Raw genomic sequence first — 22,553 nt, 5'->3', positions numbered from 1 at the left:
AAACACAGCTTTTAAACATAGCCTGGGATGAGATGCAAAGCCAGTAAACCCACTCACAGGCAGACTGTTTCGACCTTGTCGGTCTCATCAGTGTGAGGTTGGTTGTACTGGTCGCCTGGGAAACAACGTTTTCCTGAGATATTTGTGTATATGTATATGTATATGTAGTATGTAGCCCCCTTTCCCTATGCCTAAGGGAACTACGCGGGCAACTACGCGCGCTGCTGTACCTGTCTGCTCACAGGAGGCCGAAGCCTCCGCTTCTGGGAGCCTGGGGTGAGCTCTGTCTCCTTGCGTGCAGCGCCTCCACCTCTGAGGGATCCCAGCATTGGTGGGATAACCCCTCACAGGAACCGATACAACAGCAGTACGTAATACACAACACAATGAATATAACTAATCTTTACTGTACACAACACTAAAAAACACAGATAACACACAATATCAGGTACCAACAGTGTATTGCAGTGACCCCAAACACTGAGTGGTTCCCCCAAAGTGCTGAGGGTGCCGTGGTACCAATAACCGCTGGTGTCTGCCCAGCAATCCCACCCAAATATGAGGTACTGTAGCGCTACCCCCTGTAACTGTTGGTGCACGTTGGGTACCTGCCTGGGTACTCCAGTACCCAGGTGCTGCTTGGCGCGGTGTGTTGGAGCCGGTCCCATGCAGCGGGGCCTCCGACACAATTCCCCTCTCTCCTAAGGGTCCCGATCCTCCTTGTGGGTCAGCTCCAGCCGGAGGGTCTCACCCAAGTGTTCTGTGTTACTGCGGCCTGGTCCCAGGTCGCCGCGTGGCCGTCCGCCACCGGCGCAACAATACTAATAAGGGGAATGGTACCTATTTGGGGCCTTCCCTGCAATACTGCTCTTCGGGTGTCTCAGGGCCTGACTGGGGCCTAGGGGCGGAGTTCTGGCCTAGTCCAGGGCCTGCTGGCATCCGGGAAACATCCGTCTGCACTGCCGGCTCCTGCTAGACTGAGCACGTTGGCTCCTTGTCCCAGAGGATATCCTGTTTCTTTTAGGCTGCTTCAATCCCATTGGCTGATACAGCCCACCTGATTTCCCTCCACCACCCATATACATATTAAATATACCCCCACCACCCATATACATATTAAAAATACCTATACCACCCATATACAAATTAAATATACCTATACCCCCCATATACATATTAAATATACCCCCACCACCCATATACATATTAAATATACCCCCACCACCCATATACATATTAAATATACCCCCACCACCATATACATATTAAATATACCTATACCACCCATATACATGTAACAGGTTTTCCCCCACCCAATCGCATATAGAGTGCATGTGAGGGGGAACCTATATGTTACCAGGTGTGGTGCGTATACCTGCAGGTTCACAGGAGGCCTGAGCCTCCGCTGATGGTAACCAGGGGTCAATCCTCTGGAACGATCTTTCTTACAGCGCCTCCACCTATGTAGGATTCTAGGAGTGTAGAATGTACCCCACACAGGACCCGCATATAGTAACCACATACACAGGAGTATACGTAGAACCGTTTACTATATATACTATACTATATACGTATAACCGTTTACTATATGGTCCGCCGCTTGGCTCCGGCGGCACTCGCCCTTGCCCCTGACAGCGGAGGTAACGGGGATCCGGGGTACACACTCCCCCTGGTAAAAACCCCAACCTCCTCGCTTGGACACATACTTAAGCAACTATATACAGAAGTTATATAATGAAAAATGCAGTAACATACATACAACTTATCACGTCATATCAGCTCTATATGAGATTGCACATTTCACTGAACATTACAATGACGGACTGAACTCTACTTCGAGCCCACTGCTGAGCCTCATAATGGGGTGCCCCAGTTTGGTCATAGGTTACCCGGTTTGGAGGGTACCTTACTCTTTGGCTCCTACGGAGCTGTTCTTCAGCAACTCCCTCTGGGGAGTAATAGGTACAGTCCTGAGGCTCAGCCTCTTCCCTTGAGGGGAGAAATGTCTCTGAACAGTCTCTGTTTGGCACAAAGCACGGGCTCTGTGGATTCAAAGGCTGGCCTGCTGGAGCCACCTTAGTAGGCGTTGGCCTACGGGGCCCTTTACCCATAGCTCCTCCGGGAGATGCCCCTTCAGTGGAATAGTCCATTTGAAAGGGTCCTTCCAGAGGATCTTAGGAGTTTCAGAGTTGGTATAATTATTTACAGTCTCCTGACCAATCTCTGAGGAATCGGCCACCCCGTTCAGCGGTGTGGCCAGTATTTCTGCTTCCTCGTCTCCCACTTGTGGAATGGGGAGAAGATGATTACGATGCCAGACCTTTACCCGGCCTTCAGTGTCTTTGATGCGATTAACCGGGAGGCCAGGCATCTGTGACTCTACCTCATATACACCATCTCTCCATCGATCAGCCAATTTATGTTTTCCGGGGACTCCCAGACTACGAAGCAACACAGTGTCCCCAGGACGAAGCTCCCGATGTTTGACTTTATGGTCGTATCGTCTTTTATTGTCCGCATTCAGTTTAGCTGTTGACTTCTCGGCCTGTTGGTAAGCCTGTTGCAAATTGTCCTTAAGTCTTTGCACATATTTGAAATGGGTAGCATTGTGTATCACATCCGTTGAAACTCGAAGACGTACATCTACTGGCAGACTTGCCTCTCGTCCAAACATAAGGAAGTAGGGGGAGAATCCAGGTGGCAGGTTGTACGCGTGGACCAGGGCCTCTACATGTCGACTCCATTCAGTCTTCTGAGCACCCTTTAGGGTTCCAAGCATGTCCAATAAGGTCCTATTAAATCGTTCTGGCAAAGCGTCTCCTTCAGGATGGTACGGAGTCGTCCGCGATTTAGCGATGTTCAGCATTTTGAGCAATTCCCGGATCAAAGTGCTCTCAAAATCTCGACCTTGGTCTGAGTGAAGCCGATTTGGAAGACCGTAGTGAACGAAGTACTTCTCCCATAGTATTTTTGCCACTGTGATGGCTTTCTGGTCTTTAGTGGGGAAGGCCTGAGCATACCGGGTATAATGGTCCGTGATGACCAGCACGTTGCATATTCCTCGGGTATCGGGCTCGATGCACAGAAAGTCCATACACACTAGGTCCATTGGGCCAGAACTCTTCAGATGGCCCATGGGCGCTGCTCTGGTAGGCAGGGTCTTGCGTTGTATACACCGGTAACAACGGCGACAGTGTTGTTCCACCGCTTCTCGCATCTTGGGCAGAAGAAGCGGTCTCTGACCAATCCAAAGGTCTTCTCTACACCGAGATGTCCATGTTCATCATGTAGAGACTTCACTACCATATATCTTAAGTTCTGGCGTAGGACCAATTGTTGCCTATCAGGGTGGTAGTGATATTGTACTACCCGATAGAGTAAGCAATTGTCAATTTCAAACTTGTCCACCTCACGCATTAGCAAAGCGATCAGGTTTCTGGGAGCACGTTTCAGTAGAGCCGGATTCTTTCTTTGAACAGCTTGCCGAATGATGCTGGTTACCGGATCTCTCACTTGGTAGTCCATCAGGTCCTTCCATCGTATTACCTTGTCGTGAGTTATATTCATCCCCTTTGGATCGCAGTAGGCGGCTGGGATAGCCTGTGACTGGCATCCTAAGGAGTCTGCAACCCGTAGTTCAGAGAAGGCCACTTGATCGTTGATATGCTACACATAGCTCGCATCCCCGGTCCCAGGATTTCTTCCCACTCATCATTATCTGGAGTACTGTAGCACTTAGTCCTGGTCGTCGGGATAAAGCGTCAGCTCCGATGTTCAAAGGCCCCGGCTTATACTTCAGAGAGAATTGGTAATTGTATAGGGCTGCCAGCCATCGGTGACCTGATGCATCCAATTTGGCGGGAATCTGAATGTACGTGAGGGGATTGTTATCCGTCCTTACCTCAAACGTAACACTGTAAAGATAATCATGGAGTTTTTCCGTGATCGCCCATTTGAGAGCCAGAAACTCTAACTTGTGTACGGGGTATTTTTGTTCACTGGGTGTTAGACTGCGGCTGACGTAGGCTACGGGCCGAAGACCCTCGGGGTGCTTCTGATGTAAGACTGCGCCCAGTCCATTGAGACTGGCATCCACGTGCAGAATGTAGGGTTGTTCTGGATCAGCGTATGCAAGCACCGGGGCTTCTGTCAGACTTTTCTTCAAATTCAGGAAGGCCGTTCACATTCGGACGTCCATTTATCGCCGAAGAATGATCGTAGCTCCGTGACATTCTCAGGACGAGGCCAGTTCACTACCGCTTCTACTTTGGCCGGATCGGTGGCAATTCCTTGTGCAGACACGATGTGTCCCACGTACGTCACCGAGGTGTGACAGAAAGGCTCCCGGTTAGAGCATTCAGAATCTCTTCAATGCGAGGCAGGTTGTATTGGTCGGGTACCGTACGATTGTTCAGGGTTCGATAATCGACACACAGTCTTACGGATCCGTTCTTCTTCCTTACCACCACTATGGGTGAGGCGTAAGGACTCTGAGACTCCGTCAAAATCCCAGCGGTCTCCATTTCTTTCAGGACGTTCCTTACATCGTCCACATCCCTGGAGGCGATGCGACGAGAGCGTTCACGGAAAGGTGTGGCATCACTCAATCTAATGGTGTGTTGGGCACTGCGACTGCAACCCACATCCATCTCACTTGTGGAAAACACAGTCCGTCGTTCATTCAACTTGGCTGTCAGTCGACCTTTCCACTCAGTTGGCAGTGTCGAATCTCCGAAGTTGAAGTCCAGATCGACTATCTGCTCACCCACTGCAGCGGCGTTCACCTGTGGCATTGTTTCCACAGGGCTGACCGGATATATGCGGCCCAAACTCTGTCCTGCATCGAGGTCCATCGGGAATGGAGAAATATTCTGAACATATACATAGAATCGTAGAGGAATTTTAGTCGTCCATTCTCTCACTTCGGGTATTACCCTATACCCTCTCTGAACATCTTCCTCAGGGGTACTCTCCAGAGAGAAAAGATGGTCGGTCTCATCTCAATCGGTATAACAGCACCAGACGGCCATACGTTGCACTCCCCCTGGTAAAATTGTCGTCAGTCCGCGTTGACGATTGTGGAGGTCCCCGTGACGCTCTAAAGCATATACCCGGTTGCATTCCTCACGCAGGGCGGGATCGAGTAGAGGGTTGGCCATAGGCAGTTCGTTGGTCTATTTCAAGTATGCCCTGATTACCGCTCGCACTATGTTGGTATTTGTTCCCAGGATGATCGAGTACTGGCACTGTTCTTGAGGTTCCGGACACCCCAAGGCGTCTATATTCATGGGGTGTTTCTTGCCGGTGTTCAGTTGGAGTATCTCCAGCTGGACCCTCGCGATCCCCTCGATGGGGTAATCTTCGTTACTTAACCCCCTCACTTTCATATGTTTCGCCGACCGCAAGGGCAGTACGTGAGGTGCTGATCGTAGAATTTTCGGTATATTATGGTCACCTGGGATCCGGTGTCCAGTAAGGTAGCGGCATAGACCCCTTCTAGTACAACACGCACTATAGCAGATGGGCCCATCTGACTGTACCCGCCCAGTGGGGGGACTTCATCACCGAGGCTTGGTTCCGGAGTGGCCCCGGAGGTTCAGGAGGAGTGCCAGAGATTTCAGTCTCTGCCGTCTGTACGTGGCAGACCATGGACCGAGCTGAACCTCTTCTATTGGGAGGTTTTTCGTCCGGGTCTCCCTTTTCTGGACAGTCCCGGGAGAAGTGGCCTTTCTGACCGCAGCCGTAACAGACGGCTTCATGGCGTTCGGGACGAACCTGGTGCGTCGGAGAAGCTCTTCCTGATGGTCTGGACTTTGCGGAGTGTCTTGGGCGGAGCCTCCTCCTCCTCCTGACGTGGTGGTTTCTTGACCTTGGGAACGGAGGCTCCCTGGGTATCACTCTTGAGGAGTTCCTTGGTCTTCTTGGGAGTATGTAACCTAGTATAGGCCTCATGACCCTTCACTTCATCCAGGAGGTCTTCTAGAGTAGGGGGTCCCCCTTCCGTAGCGCGCATCTGATCATTATTACGATGTGATGAGTGGGTATGGCTCCCCGCAGGAATTGAGTGCGCCTATACTCATTCACTTATTAGAAGGGCCTTGATAACTTGGCGGGAACGTAGATCCCACAAGATCAATTGGATCCATTGTATGAACTCTGATAGTTCTTCCCCCTCTTTCTGGCGGAGATTGTAATACTTAGTCCATAACTCACTCACATCATCTTCCTTACCGTATGCCCGGGTAAGAGACTCCATCATCTGATGCACTGTAACCTCAGTATGCTGATCTTTATACATCTTGATGGTGGTACAGGAGTATACGTATAACTGTTTACTATATGAAGCAACAAACCATAACACATGCCTCAGCAACAATAACTGTGTCACTCCGTAACACTACTCCCCATGGGTGATAACCCCACACCATGTACCAAAGTCCCAAGTGTCATTCACTCCCACTTAGGAGTGTATACCCCTTGCCCACCACCGTGTACCCCCACACCGTGTCCACAGTATAACCCTTGTCTCGTGGTCAGCGCTGCCACTATGTGTGAGTACTCTGTGGTTGGTGCACGTAATTAACAATACCTGCATAGTGCAGCTGCACCTGGGCGGTCAAAGAATCTTCAAAAAGGATCCGACGACCTCCTGGGCGACGTCCGGTTCCACCAGCGCGGCGCTCAGTCAGGGCTGTCCAACGGGGTATGGTTCCGCTCTCTCTGCGGAGTAGGCCTGATCCCAAGCCTCGGAATGGTAAGCGCAGCGTCCGCTGTGTCCCTAACTGTACTGCTGACACTAAAAGGGGCAGGGTCCCTAACCTAGGGCCTGTCCGTGCAATAACACAATACTACTGAGTGGCTCAGGGGCTAACTAGGGCCTAGGGGGCTGCTGGCCTAGTGCAGTGGGTCACTGACCCCTGCATCCTCACCTCCATCCCCTAGACTCTTCTGGCACTGACTAACGTGGGCTCCGCGCGCGAAATGTATCAATCCCTCAGAGCAGGGAGATACTGCAGCCCTATAGGCTCCCTGGCATCATGTGGGGCGCTCCTGAGGCTCATGGGACTTGTAGTCCCTGCTAATTGCCTCCTCTGATTGGCAGTGCCTTCGCGCGCTTGTAATGGCCGCCGCGAAACCCCACTGCGCATGCGCGAGCTCTCTAACCTCCGCAACTGCTGCTGTACTGCGCATGCGCGAAGGACAACATGGCGGCTCCCTGTACAGTCGGGCCGCTGCGGAGCCTCCGGAGCACAGGAGTGCTCTCTGCTCGTCCCCCACCCTCCAGAAATGCCGGCGGATCCGCCGCTTGGCTCTGGCGGCACTCGCCCTTGCCCCTGACAGTGGAGGTAATGGGGGTCTGGGGATACATACATATTAAATATACCTACACCTCCCATATACATATTAAATATACCCTCACCATCCATATACATATTAAATATACCCTCACCACCCATATACTGTACATATTAAATATACCTACACCACCCATACACATATAAAATACCTCCACCTCCCATGTACATATTAAATATACCCCACCACCCGATTAAATATACCTCCACCTCCCCCCCACATTGTACCTTACCTTATCTCCTGCAAGACGCAGACAGCACTGGAAAATGTCTCTGGGCCGCCGGGGTGTGGGCTCCGCCCCCACTGTCCTCTGGTTGGCTGTCCTCTCCTCCAATCAGGGACAGCACACCAGTCCTCCTTGCTCTGCCCGGCCACCATCCCGGCACGCCCTCTCAGTACCAGCCACCAGCGCTTGCCTCACTGCCTCCGCCCTCTCAGCACCAGCCCTCGCGCTTACTGCCGCTGCCCTCTCACTGCCTCCGCCCACTCTCGCGCTTGCTGCCGCCCTCTCCCTTGCCGCGCTTGCGCTGCCACTGCCTCCGCCGCCGTAACAATGGTAATACCGGACACATAGGTGTCCGGTATTACCTCCGATTTTATACCGGACAGGCATCGGAATTACTGGCCTGTCCGGGTGAAAACCGGACACCTGGCAACCCTAGTCACACGACCTCAGCCAATCAGAGCCTGTCACTTTTCAGTATAATCTGCAGGTAGGCGTTGCGCAAGTGTAGTGTGACGTCGTAAGCACAGACCCGAACGCCGCATCATGCGCTTACACCACGCCAAGCGCGCCTTAAATTCAGTACATGGCATTTTTAACTCTTGCCACCTCCAGTGCCTTCCTTGTAATAACATCACGGCTTATTGGATAACCTTCGTTTCGTTTGTCTTGGATGTATTCGCAAACAAGCCTACCAATGTTTTGAAGTTTCCCAGCCTCAGGCCCTCTGAATGCTTTTCTTGATACGCTGGCACTCAAACTTCTGTTAATTTTTTCTCCAAAGTCGTATATTAGCCTCGGAAACACCAGACGTGTTAGCAGCCTGCACGTTATTTGTTTGTTGTGCCTCGTGTATTACTCTTCATTTATCATTCATAGCGTAGCTTTTTCTCATTCCCTTGTTTAATTGAGACGCCGAGGAAGCCTTCTTTTCGACATGATCACTCACTTGCGGATCTGCCATTATTAGAAACGCGGTGATTCTTTAGGAAGCGGATTTTTTTCCCTCCTCTGTGGCAATTTTATCACTGTTTTAGCTCTTCCCCCCCCCCCCCCCCTCCCCCTGTCTGGTACTCACTGTGCACAGTAGCAAGTTGCAGCCATCAAAGAGATTGTGATCTGCCTTTGAGGTCCTGTGTTTCCTCAGATGAGCAGGGGTTTCCTCAGATGGGTTTCCTCAGAAGAGCAGGTGGGAGGGAGGGGGCGGAAGGGCTGGTGAGGAGGGGGAGGGGCTGATGAGGAGGGGGAGGGGACACAATGGCAGCCTCTCCTTACTTGTGGTCCATGCGCTGCAGCTCCACAGGTCTGCGGCTGTCAGCCTCCCACAGTGTACGATCGGGTGCTCCCTGCTGCTGCGGCCACCCACTTTGTTGGGCGCTGGCGCCGTGACGACCATCATAGATTTTTCCCCATAGGTAAATACAAGGCTGCGAATATAGTGCGAGTGCAGGTTTTTGCAGGGCAATTTAAGGAAAAAAACCGTGCACTATAGTCGGGCCAATACGGTAATAAGGGGAATGGCAATACTGCTCTTTGGGTGTGTAACACATGCATCCCCACCCTCTGGGAGATACTGCTTTAGTTACACGGTGTTGTGGTATGGCGTACCTGTGAGGGTCCAGGAGAGCTGAGCTGTCTGCGTTGGGATGGAGACCAGGACAGGGTTGTGACGATCTGATGTTCTTTCACTCAGGATGGTTAGCGCCTCCAGCTGTAGTGGGCTCCAGGATGTCCAGAGATCAGTCCCCACCAAACATAATTCTTTCCCTTCTGCCCAGGGACTGACACTGAGGTGGGATTATAATAAAAGCAAAGGGGTTTCATTGGCAGTCACTGCAGTTGTTCTTCATACAGCGGATGCAGGGGTCTCAGAGGATACCAGGCCTCTGGGTGGTGCTTTGCTCTTGCAATATGGAGCCCTGGATCTTTCTCAGCCAGCCAGCCCATGAGGGGCTGACTAACCTGTCCCTCTCCCAGCCGGGAGGAGACCGGCCACACACCTCCACTCACTAGGAGGGTAGGATCAGCACTAATCCTAATGTGGCACTTCCTCCCTGGGCTCTGGAAGGGGAGGGTCCAAGTTCTGTACCCTGATAGGCTGCACACAGACCCTGAATCACCACCACTTCTTTCACTCGGAGAGTAGCATATGGGGGGCTGGGGGGGTCAAAAGCCCACAGGATTGCGTGTCGCAGCCTGCAGCTACAAAGGCCTTATGTGACAGGGGGAAGAGGTAATCTGGACTAACCATGTTACAGGTGTCTCAGGGCCTGACTAGGGGCGGAGTCCTGGGGCTGCTGGCACCCTGGACGCATCCGTCCTCTCTGTCGTCTCATGCTAGACTGAGCACGCTGGCTCCTTGTTCCAGAGGATATCCTGTTTCTTGTAGGCTGCTTCAATCCCATTGGCTGGGACAGCCCACCTGATTCCCTCCCCCCCCCGAGGATTTCTGGGGCTCGTAGTCCCGCTTAGTCTGTGTAGAGCCAGTCCAAGATGGCCACCGCACTATTCCTGCAAAGCATTCTGGGGATTGTAGTCTCTGTTGGCTTTTGAAGTCATTTAAAGATGGCCGCCGCTCCGGCCGCAACTGCACGTGTGGCAGTCTGAAACGGCCGCTGCCACCTCTCGCGCAGAGCTCCGGCTGTGCAACCAAGCAGTTCCCCCTCACCGGAGGTAAGGAGGGGGACTCTGCTACATACTGTAAATATAAAAACATTTCTTTTTCGATACCAAAAAAAATACAAATATGTCCAGGGTGGTCACGAATAGAATGTCGCAACGTCACCCCCTGACGACATTGCAACTTTTTAATGGCCACCGGAAGGAGCTTGACCTTGCCGCCATTATGTGGCCAAGTATTCCCAATAATCAAACCTGCTTTGCGATTGGTAACCAGGAGTGGGGAAGGGAGTAAGACCCCCGGATCAGCTAAGCAACAAATTGCAAGCAGCACGGAAGGCTGCTTTAAGTCACAGTACCACTCATTTTTTTTTAATTCACTTTAACCACTGTCTATAACCCTGTCTGTTTTTTATCAGCTACCCTCTTTCAGACATGTCAACTCTCACTGAGTTTTGTCAGACATGTCACCGCTTTGGAGTCAGTCTCACTGATTTTTAGCATGGCTCCTTCTTCGTTAAAACTTAATTAGCTGCTGCCCTGCACTAGAGACATCTTTCAGTCCTAGTCATTTGAATGGAGCTGAACACCTCTCCAGCTCTGGGATGGAACTTCCCAGCTTATCAATTGAGTCTCACTCATAGTACTTTTCTACGAAGAAAGTCCCCAAATCTCACAGATTTTGGGACCTTTGAGGTTGTTTCTGTTTCTGTAATATGCGAGCCATAATAATAATACATAATGGGAATAAGCCCATTAGGAAAAAGTCCTGACAGAAGAGCTTACAATTTAAGTAATAATAATAATAATAATAATAGTTATCTTGTATTTCTTTGGCGCCAACATATTTCACAACGGAGTACAATGTGGGAGGGAGGACAATAGTATTGTATGACCAAAGAGTACATGCATGTTAAGACAGAGACAGTATAGGAAGGCTGTCCCAAGGAGCTTACACTCTAGAAGGAGGGGAATGGAGACACAAATAATAGTGTATGAGATTCTTAGCTAGGGTTTGGCTCTCAACATCAGGACTCGGCTCACTTTTCAAGCATTAATTGCATTTGCAGCTATTTCTTCTCCCCTTTATTTTTTATTATCTGTCACTTTTCTCCCCCTCTTTCTGGATTCCCAACCCAATATCTCCCCCCCTGGTGGTCTAAGGGTTAAGTAGGGGGGGCTATGGCTGCTTCCTGCACAGGGGAGGAGGTGCTGTTCTGCACTGCAACTTGTTGGGAGGAAAGGAGAAGTTTTAGTGCAAAGATCTGCTCATTGTCAGAGGGGTAAGGGGGGGAGAGAGAAGGGGCAGGAGAGGAGGCAGAGGACAGGAGGGGAAGGGGGGAGGAGAAGGGAAAGGGAGAGGAGGGCACAAGGGAAAGAGAGAGACTGAGCCGGGACACACTGTGAACATGGCTTTCCGGAGGAGAAAAAGTTACCCCGTGTTCAGCCAGGAGTTTATCATCCACAATCACGCAGACCTCGGCTTCTTCATGGTGCTCTGCGTCCTTATCGGGCTTATGTTTGAGGTGAGGAGGGTCTACCCTTAAACACTGAGCCTCTGCAATGTGCTGCAAGACCTCCTGCCCCCATATGCCTTCTCCCCCTGCTAAATGCTTGCCCTCCCCCCCTGCAAATACCACCTACGCGACATCAGTTTTCCTGCTAAATACCCCCTGCCCCCATGCTCCCTCCCCCAGCCACGTACTCCCATTCATGCCCTGAGATGCCGGGTAGTAGGGGTCCCAACTGGGATATTTCAGATCCTTATGAGGTAATGCACAGGAGGGTGGGGTAGCTCCTGCGGGGGGATTCCCCAGGATGGGGTGGAAAGCATTTTTGGGAGAGCTGGGATATACCCTGCTGGAGAGGTGTGCAGGGTGAGGACATGGATCCATCAGATTGGGTTTTTGCTTTTTGAGGTGGGGGATTAATTTGCTGGGTACCCCTTAACGGGGCTGAGTTTTATAGGGATCCATATGGGGCAGATTGTAGATGAGGATTCACTAGGGGCAGCTTTTTTTGGGGGGGGGGGGTTGGGGAAGGAATCTGTTTGCTGCCCCTCCTTTCTGAAAGTTGTATCCTCCCCTGCTTCTGCACTAGATCATGCACTAGATCCCAGGATCTCACTGGGTCTCTTGGGAAAAATGTGGGTGGGGGCAGTATGTGTCATCCTTAAGGTTTGGGATTTAATCGCTGTTGATGGACCTGTTGAGGTTCCACAGTAGAGCCTCTATTAATGGAAGTATCCTTATAAAACCAGCTGTTAACAAGCCGGTGACAGAGTTGTACAACTGTCTTCCAAGTTTGGTCCGCAAAATGTTCTCATTTTTGGCGTCTTGCGTGTATTATTCTCCGCGACAGCTCACTATACTATGCATTTTTCGCCAGAATTTAGCGACACTGTTACATATATAGAGGACCCGTTCGACCAGATTAAATTTGCAATGTACATTGGCTGGGGTTGTGCGAAAACTGGAATGAGCAAATCTCACAAGTTTCGCAAACTGTAGTGGGAAAAAAATCGCCCGTCACTGTGCCCTCTGTGTCTGTATTGGGTAACTTCTGTGCCCTTGCGTATGCCTAATCTATACAACTGATATAGCACTATGTACATGGATGGCGCTATATAAATAAAGCCATACTCACATTTCCATTACAACACTGGCCTCTTTCTGCTGACACCGTTACCCCCTCATATTCTTGAATTGAGATCTCATAGACATTGTTACATAGTGCTGCACATGGGTAGGAGTAACACAGGAGGGAGAGGGAAGGAGGTGTTAAGATACCTTTTTTATATATGGGAAGGTGAATCCGTTGATTGATAACCTGGTTGTGGTCTCCTGATTAGCCAGAGAGCTGTTGCCCTCAGTAAATGTCCTTTTTCCTGGGCTGGGATTGTGCATTGTTTTTCCTGATTGGTCAGACTGGGGAGCTGTGTCCCTACACAACCCCACATTTGCTAGTCCATGTTAATTTTGGTGTCCGTCATTCCAGACACAGGGAGGATGTGTTGTGGGTTGGAAGTACAGTATCTGGGAATAAGGTACATATTAAACATTGTAGCACCTGAATATGGACGTCTCTTACTGTATATATGTTTGCGTATTCTGAATATTCCGGAGGTAGCCAACTCCAATCCTCAAGAGCTACCAACAGGTCAGGTTTTGAGGATATCCCTGCTTCAGCACAGGTGGCTCAACGAGTGGCTCAGTCTTCAAATAGTCTATTCTGGAATTGTCTATTCAGTAATGTAATATATTTGTATAATGGTGGAACGGAGAACCATTACTCTAAAGTGAAACCTCTTTTCTGTTAATTGACATTTTTAGTTGTTTAACACCATGGCGTCCTTTCTCTTCGACTTAAATATGGCATTTAAAGCTTTTGTGTGTGTGTGTGTGTGTGTGTGTGTGTGTGTGTGTGTATTTTATCAGCCTTTTATGTGTTTGGCACCCTTCGTTAAGGAAGTGCTTCCTTATTTTAATGTCGCTTAGCCCCTGGATATAAGATGCTACATATGGCAGTGCAGTGAATAATGGGTCATGTCAGATGATGCATGTAAAGAGCAGGTCAGCACAGCAACAAGACTCAAAAGCCCACCCTAGTTGGAAATCTTTCACAGGGTAGCTGTATATGAATCCTAATGATGCTGTACAGTGCATACCTGTGTGTCAGTCTCGCGTATATACAGTAGCAATCCGCGGTGTTAAATTGAGCGATTTAGTCAATCCTGTACTTAAACAGAAATATTCTCAACCCGACCAGTGAATCGTTAACGCCTTTGCGGATCAGATTGTAAGCTCTTCAGGGTAGGGGCTCGCTTCCCCGGTGTTACATGGATATGCGGATGCACTTATCCTGTGGGTATTATTATATTTCCTGGAATCTCTGTACCAGTTGGAAAACGCTGCGTACCCGTTGGTGCTATGAAGATGAAACAATACAGAGGGGTTAGGCTGCGCCCATAATAACAGCCACGGTGCGAGCGACATCGCGCGCACCCAAACCGAAATGCCGGAAGGCAATGCGCATGGCCATAGAGCGTACGAGTGCGCCGGGGAGACTGATACTTCGCGAGACCATTTTGTTTGAATTTGCCGCGCGTCGGCCTGGTCACGTGCGCTTTTCATCCAATGAGAGCGAACCGCTCACGTGATGTCATGGGCACGCGTCCCACCTTCTGTCGCGCAATCCTACCGGCCACGGATCGCTTCTAGTACAGGCGCACGTGATGTCATGCACTATATATGAGGCCGTATCTGAGGCGTAGTAGGGCTGTGGATATGCGGTCATAGTGTGTTATTCACCAGTATGTATATAAAGAGAGTGCGGAAGAATTGTCGGAATCTTTCTCCGATAAATGGTTATTTAGTAAGCTGCGGTATCTTTTTATAATGCTTTTAAAAAGACGTTGTGGGGGGCCGCCAACCCTGAACTCTAATTGGTGTCTGTGTCAGAAAGTGGTAGCTCTATACCTGGGGACAACCCTGACCTGTATTCAAAAATGGGTCCTCTTCCAAATTAGTCTTTGGGCAGCTTTCATCCTATATGTGCATTGGAGATCAGTTACTTATTTGGCTCGCCAGCAACTTGCTGTCTGTGGCCATTTTTAAGTCCCAGAAATAGCAGTGCATCAAAGATATGAATCTTCAGAATTGGGACAACCCATCCTCTGCCAGAGCACCTAGCAAGGCATGTTATCCACACATGGGTAGGGCATGTTATCCACACATGGGTAGGGCATGTTATCCACACATGGGTAGGGCATGTTATCCACACATGGGAAGGGCATGTTATCCACACATGGGAAGGGCATGTTATCCACACATGGGTAGGGCATGTTATCCACACATGGCTAGGGCATGTTATCCACACATGGCTAGGGCATGTTATCCACACATGGCTAGGGCATGTTATCCACACATGGGTTGGTGAAATCCCGGTGTCTAGAAGGTTTCCGGGAGCTCGCAATCAGTGAGGTGAAGAAATGCGGGATAGAGCGGGAAATTCAACATGGACTTTTTTTGTGCTCGCAAATGTTTTCAAGTATGTCCTGGGCACAGAGTTATGATGACAAATACATGGTTACAAATACATACAGTTAGATGGGTTATACATTATATACAAGACATTGCATGCACAGTTAGAGATAATATGTTATAGGCGTATGTAACAGTTACAGACCAGATTAAAATGTGAGACAGCTTTAGTTTTGAAAGAACTTAGACGGTAGCGGCTGTGAGTGTCTCCGGTAGATTGTTCCAGTTTTCGTGCGGCCAAATACTTTGCTGAACCGTGGGACCATAAACAGTCTTTTGGAGTCTGATCTCAGATGATAGGTGCTGCATGTGGTAGGGGTGAGGAGCTTGTTCAGATAGGTGGGTAGCTTGCCCAGAAAGTATTTGAAGGCAAGACAGGAAAGATGAACTTTGCGCCTAGGTCTCAAGTGATGACCAATCTAGTTCTTTAACCATTTCGCAGTGATGTGTGTTGTAGTTGCATTGGAGAACAAAACAGCATGTTGAATTGTAGAGGGTGTCAAGTTTGCTAAGGTGGGTTTGGGGTGCTGAGGCATATACTATGTCCCCATAGTCGATAATTGGTATTAGCATCTGCTGTGCGATACGCTTTCTCACCAACAGACTTAGGCTGGGGCCATGGTACCGCAGACCTTGCGGACGAGCTGTGCGTTCATGCGGCGTGCGCGCGGAAGCAGGAGGAGGCGCACGTTGCGCAAGAAATCAGTTCAAACTGATTTCTTGGCGCGACAGGCTGGTCACGTGAGCTGTTCGCCCAATGAGGGCAAACCAACTCCGTGACGTCACTGGCACGCCCCTAGACATGCCCACGAACGGCGCGTGTACCATGGCTGAAAAACGCACCCGCTTCAAGTGGGTAACGTCACGGCCGCGCACACCTCCGCAGGGGTTAGGGTGGTGTTAGCGTTGGTTCTGATCTGGAGCTCAGTCATTGGAAGCTTTTAAAAATCTAGTCTTGGTCCCAAATACCATTGTTACAGTCTTGTCAGTGTTTAGAAACCGTTTGCTTTGGAAAATCCAATTTTCAAGTCTCAAAGTCAGATTGAAGTACGTGTCCAAGTGAGTATGTACAGCGAGTCCTCGCTTACCGACGGGTGCCTTATCCGACGCCGCATAATGCAGTCTGCCGGACGCATTATCCGGCGTCAGACCCGCTTATCCACCGGTCACCACCGACGATTAACCTGGGACCCGCCATCTGGCGGTCCGTTAATCGACGGCGGTTTGCGGGACGCATTCCGTCGGATAAGCGAGAACCGCCTGTGTGTGTATATGTCTCAAATGACATCTACCATAATATATGACATTATTGTAGAGGTAATAATATGTGAGCTATAGAGCACCGTAGAAAACCTTTATCCCATACAGTAGAAAAGCTCTCACACACAAAAACACACACGCAACATTCTGTGTTGGTCTAGTGACAGGTACGAGCGCCTGCAAAAATTTCGTTTTCTTGCCATTACTGGCAATAGTAAGTGTTTCTGCATTTTATTTAAGAAAACGTTTGGTAGACAGACCTGAAATTATTTTCAGCTAAAAGCAGAAGAGGTGCCCCTGAGCGGTGATTTCCCTCCCCTGTCTCTTCCCCCTCCCCTCCTTCCCCAGCAGGAAGCTGGAGGAAGCATTTCTCTGCCACCAAAAAAATGCCAGGAATGTGTGTCTTTCCTAAGCGATGCACAGCCAGCAGGGAAAAGAAAAGCAGGGACTGTGCGTTTTGGGTTAGGAACAACTTGGCCCTTGTACACCTGGCCCATGGGAAAGAGGCACACAGACCTGCTTCTCTCTCTGGCTCTGCCCCCTTTCTAGAAATGGTGGGTTTGAACATTTTTTTTTTCTTTCTTCCCCTTCACATATTCTCCTGAGCTGCCACGTCTCAGAGCTGAAAGGAGTCGCGCTGCAGATGGGAGGGGGGAAGAAACAACATCTTTTAGCAAATACATCGTCAGACCTCTCGCTCTCTATGAATGCAGAAGTGAAAGAGCCATTTCCTTTGCAATACTTGCTGGTTAAATACACCCAAATGTAACCCGTGGGGGGGGGGGGGGGGGGATTTAGTATTTGGTCAGCTGTGTGGAATTGGACCCTTTTTATTTAATTTGTTTATTTTTTGGGGCAGTTGCTACAATAACGAGGAGAAAAGTCATAAAATGGTATTTTAAAAAGATCTGTTTCCTAAATGTTATTTGCAGTAGAATCGTGTGTTTTTATATCGCATTGATTTGATGTAGCGGCGACCTATTCTGCAGCTCGGTACAATGGCGGAGTGAAGAATAAAATACGATATGCATTTACAGTATGCATTTACGCATAAAATACGATATGCATTTACAGTAGGTTGGGACGTCCCAACTTCACCGTGGAATCGTCCCTTACCTTTCCAATTGTAAAACCGTGTTTAGAAAATGAGCTTTCACAAAGGCACAGTTGGCTAACACAGGTGCTCGGCGTAAATAACCGGAGAGTTTACCATAAAATCCATAGACTTTTTTTTTTTTTTTTGTAATTTTTTTTTTTACAAAAATTTGTTTTTATTTGATTTGCACAGTTCTTCGAACACGGCGTCCTGCTCATTTAGGGTCTTATTCTGAATACGCAGCAGCTTTTCATCGGGCAGATTTTGATCCAGATCCCCCATTGAACAGGTACATCGTTGGGGCACTGTAAGGGTTAAACATCTCCAAGATTTTGCTAGTTGCCGATTTAAAAAAAAAAAATTTTTATTTATTTTTTTTGCCTATTCTTTTTCAATTTTACGCAGGAGAGTCCAACGTTGAGTCTCGCGGCTTGAGTTGAGTTGGATCTTGGTCTGGATTTCTGCCCCTGTTCCTGTTTTCCAAAGAGGGGCATAGTCTGAGAGCCGAAATGCGTTGGTACCGTTTCTTTTCTGCCTCGGCTCTTCGACAACTCCTCCCTTAGACACGAAGGGGGTCATTTAATAAACTGTGATTTAGTGCCGATCGGGGCACTATTGCACAGAAAGCACAGAAAGTCCGTTGAAGTCGATTGGAGTTCCTGTGCAACAGTGCCCAGATGGGCACTATTGTAGTTTAATGAATAATCAGTATAGGCTACCAAACAGTGTTCTGCTGTGTTTTATTATTGGGCTTTTTGCAATTTGTACTTCTGGGTTTGCAAAGCGAATATTAACTGAAATTGTGTATTACTTAGATCTGAAATATCGGTTTGTTTGTGTTGCGTGGCCGGGTGCCTTCTTTTCACTGCAGCTTCAGCGTATAGCTTTCAGTTGGGCTCTAGCTGTTGCCATACAGCCATCCATCCTGTTATTGAAAGAGGCGGCCATTTTAAAAGTGGATACAAGTGCGCAAGCATATTTAATGAAGAGAGAGAACTGGTAACAAATGTGCTGTTAAGATGAAGTCCTTTTATATTCAACACTTCCATTGCCAATTCCCTTGTAAGGACACTCACTTTAATTACACTCGCGAGTAAGGACATATCGCCCAATAGGCAAACGGCAGCTCACGCATGCACCTGTCCGCACGCCCTGAACAGCAATACCGGCTCCCTACCTGTACCGAAGCTGTGCGCAAGCGGGGAGACTATAGAGCCTGTTACAAATGCGTTATTTACATCAGTTATGCACGTATATGACGATTGCAGTACAGTACATGCATTAATAAGTGGGAAAAAGGTAGTGCTTCACTTTGAGTACTTTTTCGCTTTACATACATGCTGCGGTCCCATTGTGTACGTTAATGCGGGGTATGCCTGTATTCATTCATGTACACTGCCTGGGGAGCCTTCTGTAGGATGAAGTTAAGAGTGGATTTGTGGTTGCTGCTTTTAACCCGCAATGACCCCTACCTAACCCCCATTCTCTACAGCAGGGGTGCGCAAGGTGGGGGGTGCAAAACTGAGCCTGGCGCTCAGAGGCCCCGCGCTCTTCCCCACAACATTTAAATTGATTGCCGGGGGAGAGCGCGGGGCCTCTGTAACCTTCTCTTCGGATTCTCCTCCATCTTCTGTTAGCGACGACACGGTGTCAAAAGGCGATGCGTTGCCATGACAACGCGATGTCGCCAGAGATGAGGAGATGCCATAGAGCAGGTAAGAGGGTCTAACCACGGAGCTGCCGCCACTTCCGCATCACACGACCGCTCTGCGGCGCCGGCGTGTGTAACATCTGTACCATATATATTGAAGTTATCTTACCCTACAGGTGTGTTTCAGTGAGAAATATCACACCAGTCCAGGGGTGGTCATCTCCAGTCCTCAAGGGCCACCAACAGATCCGCCACTGATTGAGCCACCTGTGCTGAAGCAAGGAGATGCCTAATACCTGGCCTGTTGGTGGCCCTTGAGGACTGGATTTAGCTGCCCAAGCAACTAGTACAGGGGTGGCAGAGTGCCCGAAGGCCACCTCAAGGTCCTTTGCTGGGCCGCCAGTTGACGACCCCAATAAGGACCCCTGCAGTGGCCCATTACCTGTCGTGCAGCCCACGTCATTACTGAAGGGAATATAAATGTATTCTGTTAAAAAGAGCAGCGCAGAATGCGGCTTTAAAGTCTCTATAGGACACACGATTAAAATATAAAATTAGACATCTGGTGGTGATAATAAATAGATTCTATTAAGTCTTCTGGAATTGCATGAGTCACGGTAACTTGTATGAAGAAAGTGGGGCCTTGTTTTTCAAGCATAAAAACAAACGAAAAAAACCCGCTATCCTTTGACGCGGTGGAGTTGGCTTTGAGTCCCAGTGTTGACTCCGTAACACACGAGGCTTCGTATCTCTGTTACTTTACTTTTCGCCTCTCCACCCACGAACGGGTGTAGGCGACTTCCACTGAGAACTTCACTTTAAAAAAGATCCATGGAAGCTGTTTAGCTGGATATACCTAAGGGGACACTAGGCCCAAGGGTCGGCAGAGCCCATTTTGTTAGAAACGAGGGGCGCCACGTGAAGGCAGGGTTGTCAATTGATAATGAGAGGCTCTATATTCGCATCAATTATCCTTGCCCCCTGTATCTCTGTTACTCATATAACACAAATTTTAGATTGCTAGCTGTTTGGTTCCGGCATTCAATATGGCTGCAAGTTCTATACACAATGCTGTGAGTTCCGGATATAACGCAGGGCGCTGTGGTATATTTACTAAGCTCTGTAATGGCTAACCATCGTCAATTCCTGCTGTACGGAGTGGGATTGAATGACTTTAGAAATCGATGAAGACATCTCTGTCTGTCTCATATTCCCGTGATCGGCCAAACGTGGTTATAAACCAGCAGTGCTCAACTCCAATTCTCAAGACTCCCTCCCCCACCCCCCCAACAGGTCAGGATTTAAAGATATCCCAACTTCAGCACAGGTGGCTCAATTAATCAGTGAGTGGCTCAGTCGAAGACCTGTTGGGGGGGAGGGGGTTGTCTGGCAGCATGGGGGGAGAGAGCCTGTTAGAGCAGAGGCAGCGGTGAAAGGTAGGAACACCACACTTTTCTTAACCCCTCCCTGGAGCAGGTTTGCAGTTTTGCTGGGCTTGGTGCAGGGGCTTTCGCGGGGCCACTTACCTGGTCCGGTGCGGAATCACAAAATGGCAGCGCAATACCATTTGACATCGCGGCGCCATGATGATGGGACGTTGTAGGACGGAGATGCCGCCGGACCAGGTAAAAGATGTGTACAGAGGCTTCGCGTTTTTCCCGACCATCAGTTCAATTTCAGTGTAGGTGAGAGTGATGGGATGAGGGGGATGTTGTGATGGGAGCAATGTAGGTGAGTGATGGGATGAGGGGGATGTTGTGATGGGAGCAGTGTAGGTGAGTGATGGGATGAGGGGGATGTCGGGGTGATGGTTGCAGTGTAGGTGAGTGATTGGATGAGGGGGATGTCGGGGTGATTGGAGCAGTGTAGGTGAGGGGGATGTTGGGGTGATGGGAGCAGTGTAGGTGAGGGGGATTTTAGGGTGAGGGGAGCAGTGTAGGTGAGTGATGGGATGAGGGGGATGTTGGGTGATGGGAGCAGTGTAGGTGAGGGGGATGTTAGGGTGATGGGAGCAGTGTGAGTGATGGGATGAGGGGGATGTTGGGTGATGGGAGCAGTGTAGGTGAGGGGGATGTTAGGGTGATGGGAGCAGTGTGAGTAATGAGATGAGGGGGATGTTGGGGTGATGGAAGCAGTGTAGGTGAGGGGGATGTTAGGGTGAGGGGAGCAGTGTAGGTGAGTGATGGGATGAGGGGGATGTTGGGTGATGGGAGCAGTGTAGGTGAGGGGGATGTTAAGTGATGGGAGCAGTGTGAGTAATGAGATGAGGGGGATGTTGGGGTGATGGAAGCAGTGTGAGTAATGAGATGAGGGGGATGTTGGGGTGATGGAAGCAGTGCGTGTGAGAAAAGGTGATGTGCCCGACATGGGAAGCTTTTGGTGAAATGAAGGTCTATTTATTCTATTAAGTTCTTAAGAAAATGTATTTATTTTGAGACCACATTTTATTTAGATTTACTTGAACATTTTCTGACTTTTTATTTTAACAAATTTATCACGATTCATATCGTTATCACGATAAATGTCATAATATCATTATTATGGTGAAAATCTTTATATCACCCAACCCTAAGTGTGCCTCAGGGTGGCTGATTCCATCAAATTATCCCAACCTGTTCACTCAAGATACTGGAGAAGACTTTGGACTTGTTCGTTTGAATAATGGAGTTGAACTTTTTTCAGAAACTGAAAAGAGGCATCACAGTATATATATATATCTATATATATATATATCTCTATATCTACCTCCTTGTACAGCTTTTCTTTTCTCTCCTTGTTTCTTTCCAGTAATAACACCCATGGGATCTCTTTCCTACAACTATTCGTGTGACATTTACAGTAGAATTGCAGTCTATTTGCTACCATTAATGGAGAGTTTCCACTAGAGTTTGGTTCTTTGTACACTATGTCGACTTGGCTTTATACGGCTGGAAGTCGGGCGCTTTCCTTGATCTTTCAGCATGTTGACTTTCTGAATGGAACAACCCACTGGAACGGTGCTTTGATATGTGATATTCTGACGGCCTGAGATTACATCTCCCGTACTTAGGAATTCCTTAGACTGAGGGAGACCGTTTTTTGTTTTCCTTTTGAATTTGTGTCTGAAACCTGCTAAACCGAATACAAGTACAGCTACAAAGTGGGAATGGGTCGTCCTCCCCGGCTCAAAACTGAAGTCCTGCTAACATTGACCCTTTGTAGTGCCATAATGATGTACCAGGGACTTCATGGGCACTTGCTTGTTTTCCAGGGGGTAATTCGGGTGACTGCTCAGTTGTAAGTGAAGCCTCCTCCACTTCCGTTAAC

General features: G+C 49.0%; 1 protein-coding gene across 1 annotated transcript in view; it reads left to right on the top strand.

Annotated features, from left to right (window-relative positions):
* Window positions 1-11,475: 11,475 nt before the first annotated feature.
* The window catches only part of TRAM2 (translocation associated membrane protein 2), a 51,543-nt gene continuing 40,465 nt past the window's right edge, over window positions 11,476-22,553 (top strand). Inside the window, exon 1 of the mRNA XM_075598599.1 lies at window positions 11,476-11,724. Coding sequence (XP_075454714.1) covers window positions 11,608-11,724 — 117 coding nt within the window. The 5' untranslated portion in view covers window positions 11,476-11,607. The remainder of the gene's footprint in view (window positions 11,725-22,553) is intronic.

This window comes from Ascaphus truei, chromosome 4, assembly GCF_040206685.1.
Source record: "Ascaphus truei isolate aAscTru1 chromosome 4, aAscTru1.hap1, whole genome shotgun sequence".
In the NCBI taxonomy this organism is placed as follows: Eukaryota; Metazoa; Chordata; class Amphibia; order Anura; family Ascaphidae; genus Ascaphus; species Ascaphus truei.
The sequence above is the reverse complement of the archived record's forward strand: the minus strand, read 5'-3'. Positions and strand labels throughout refer to the sequence as shown.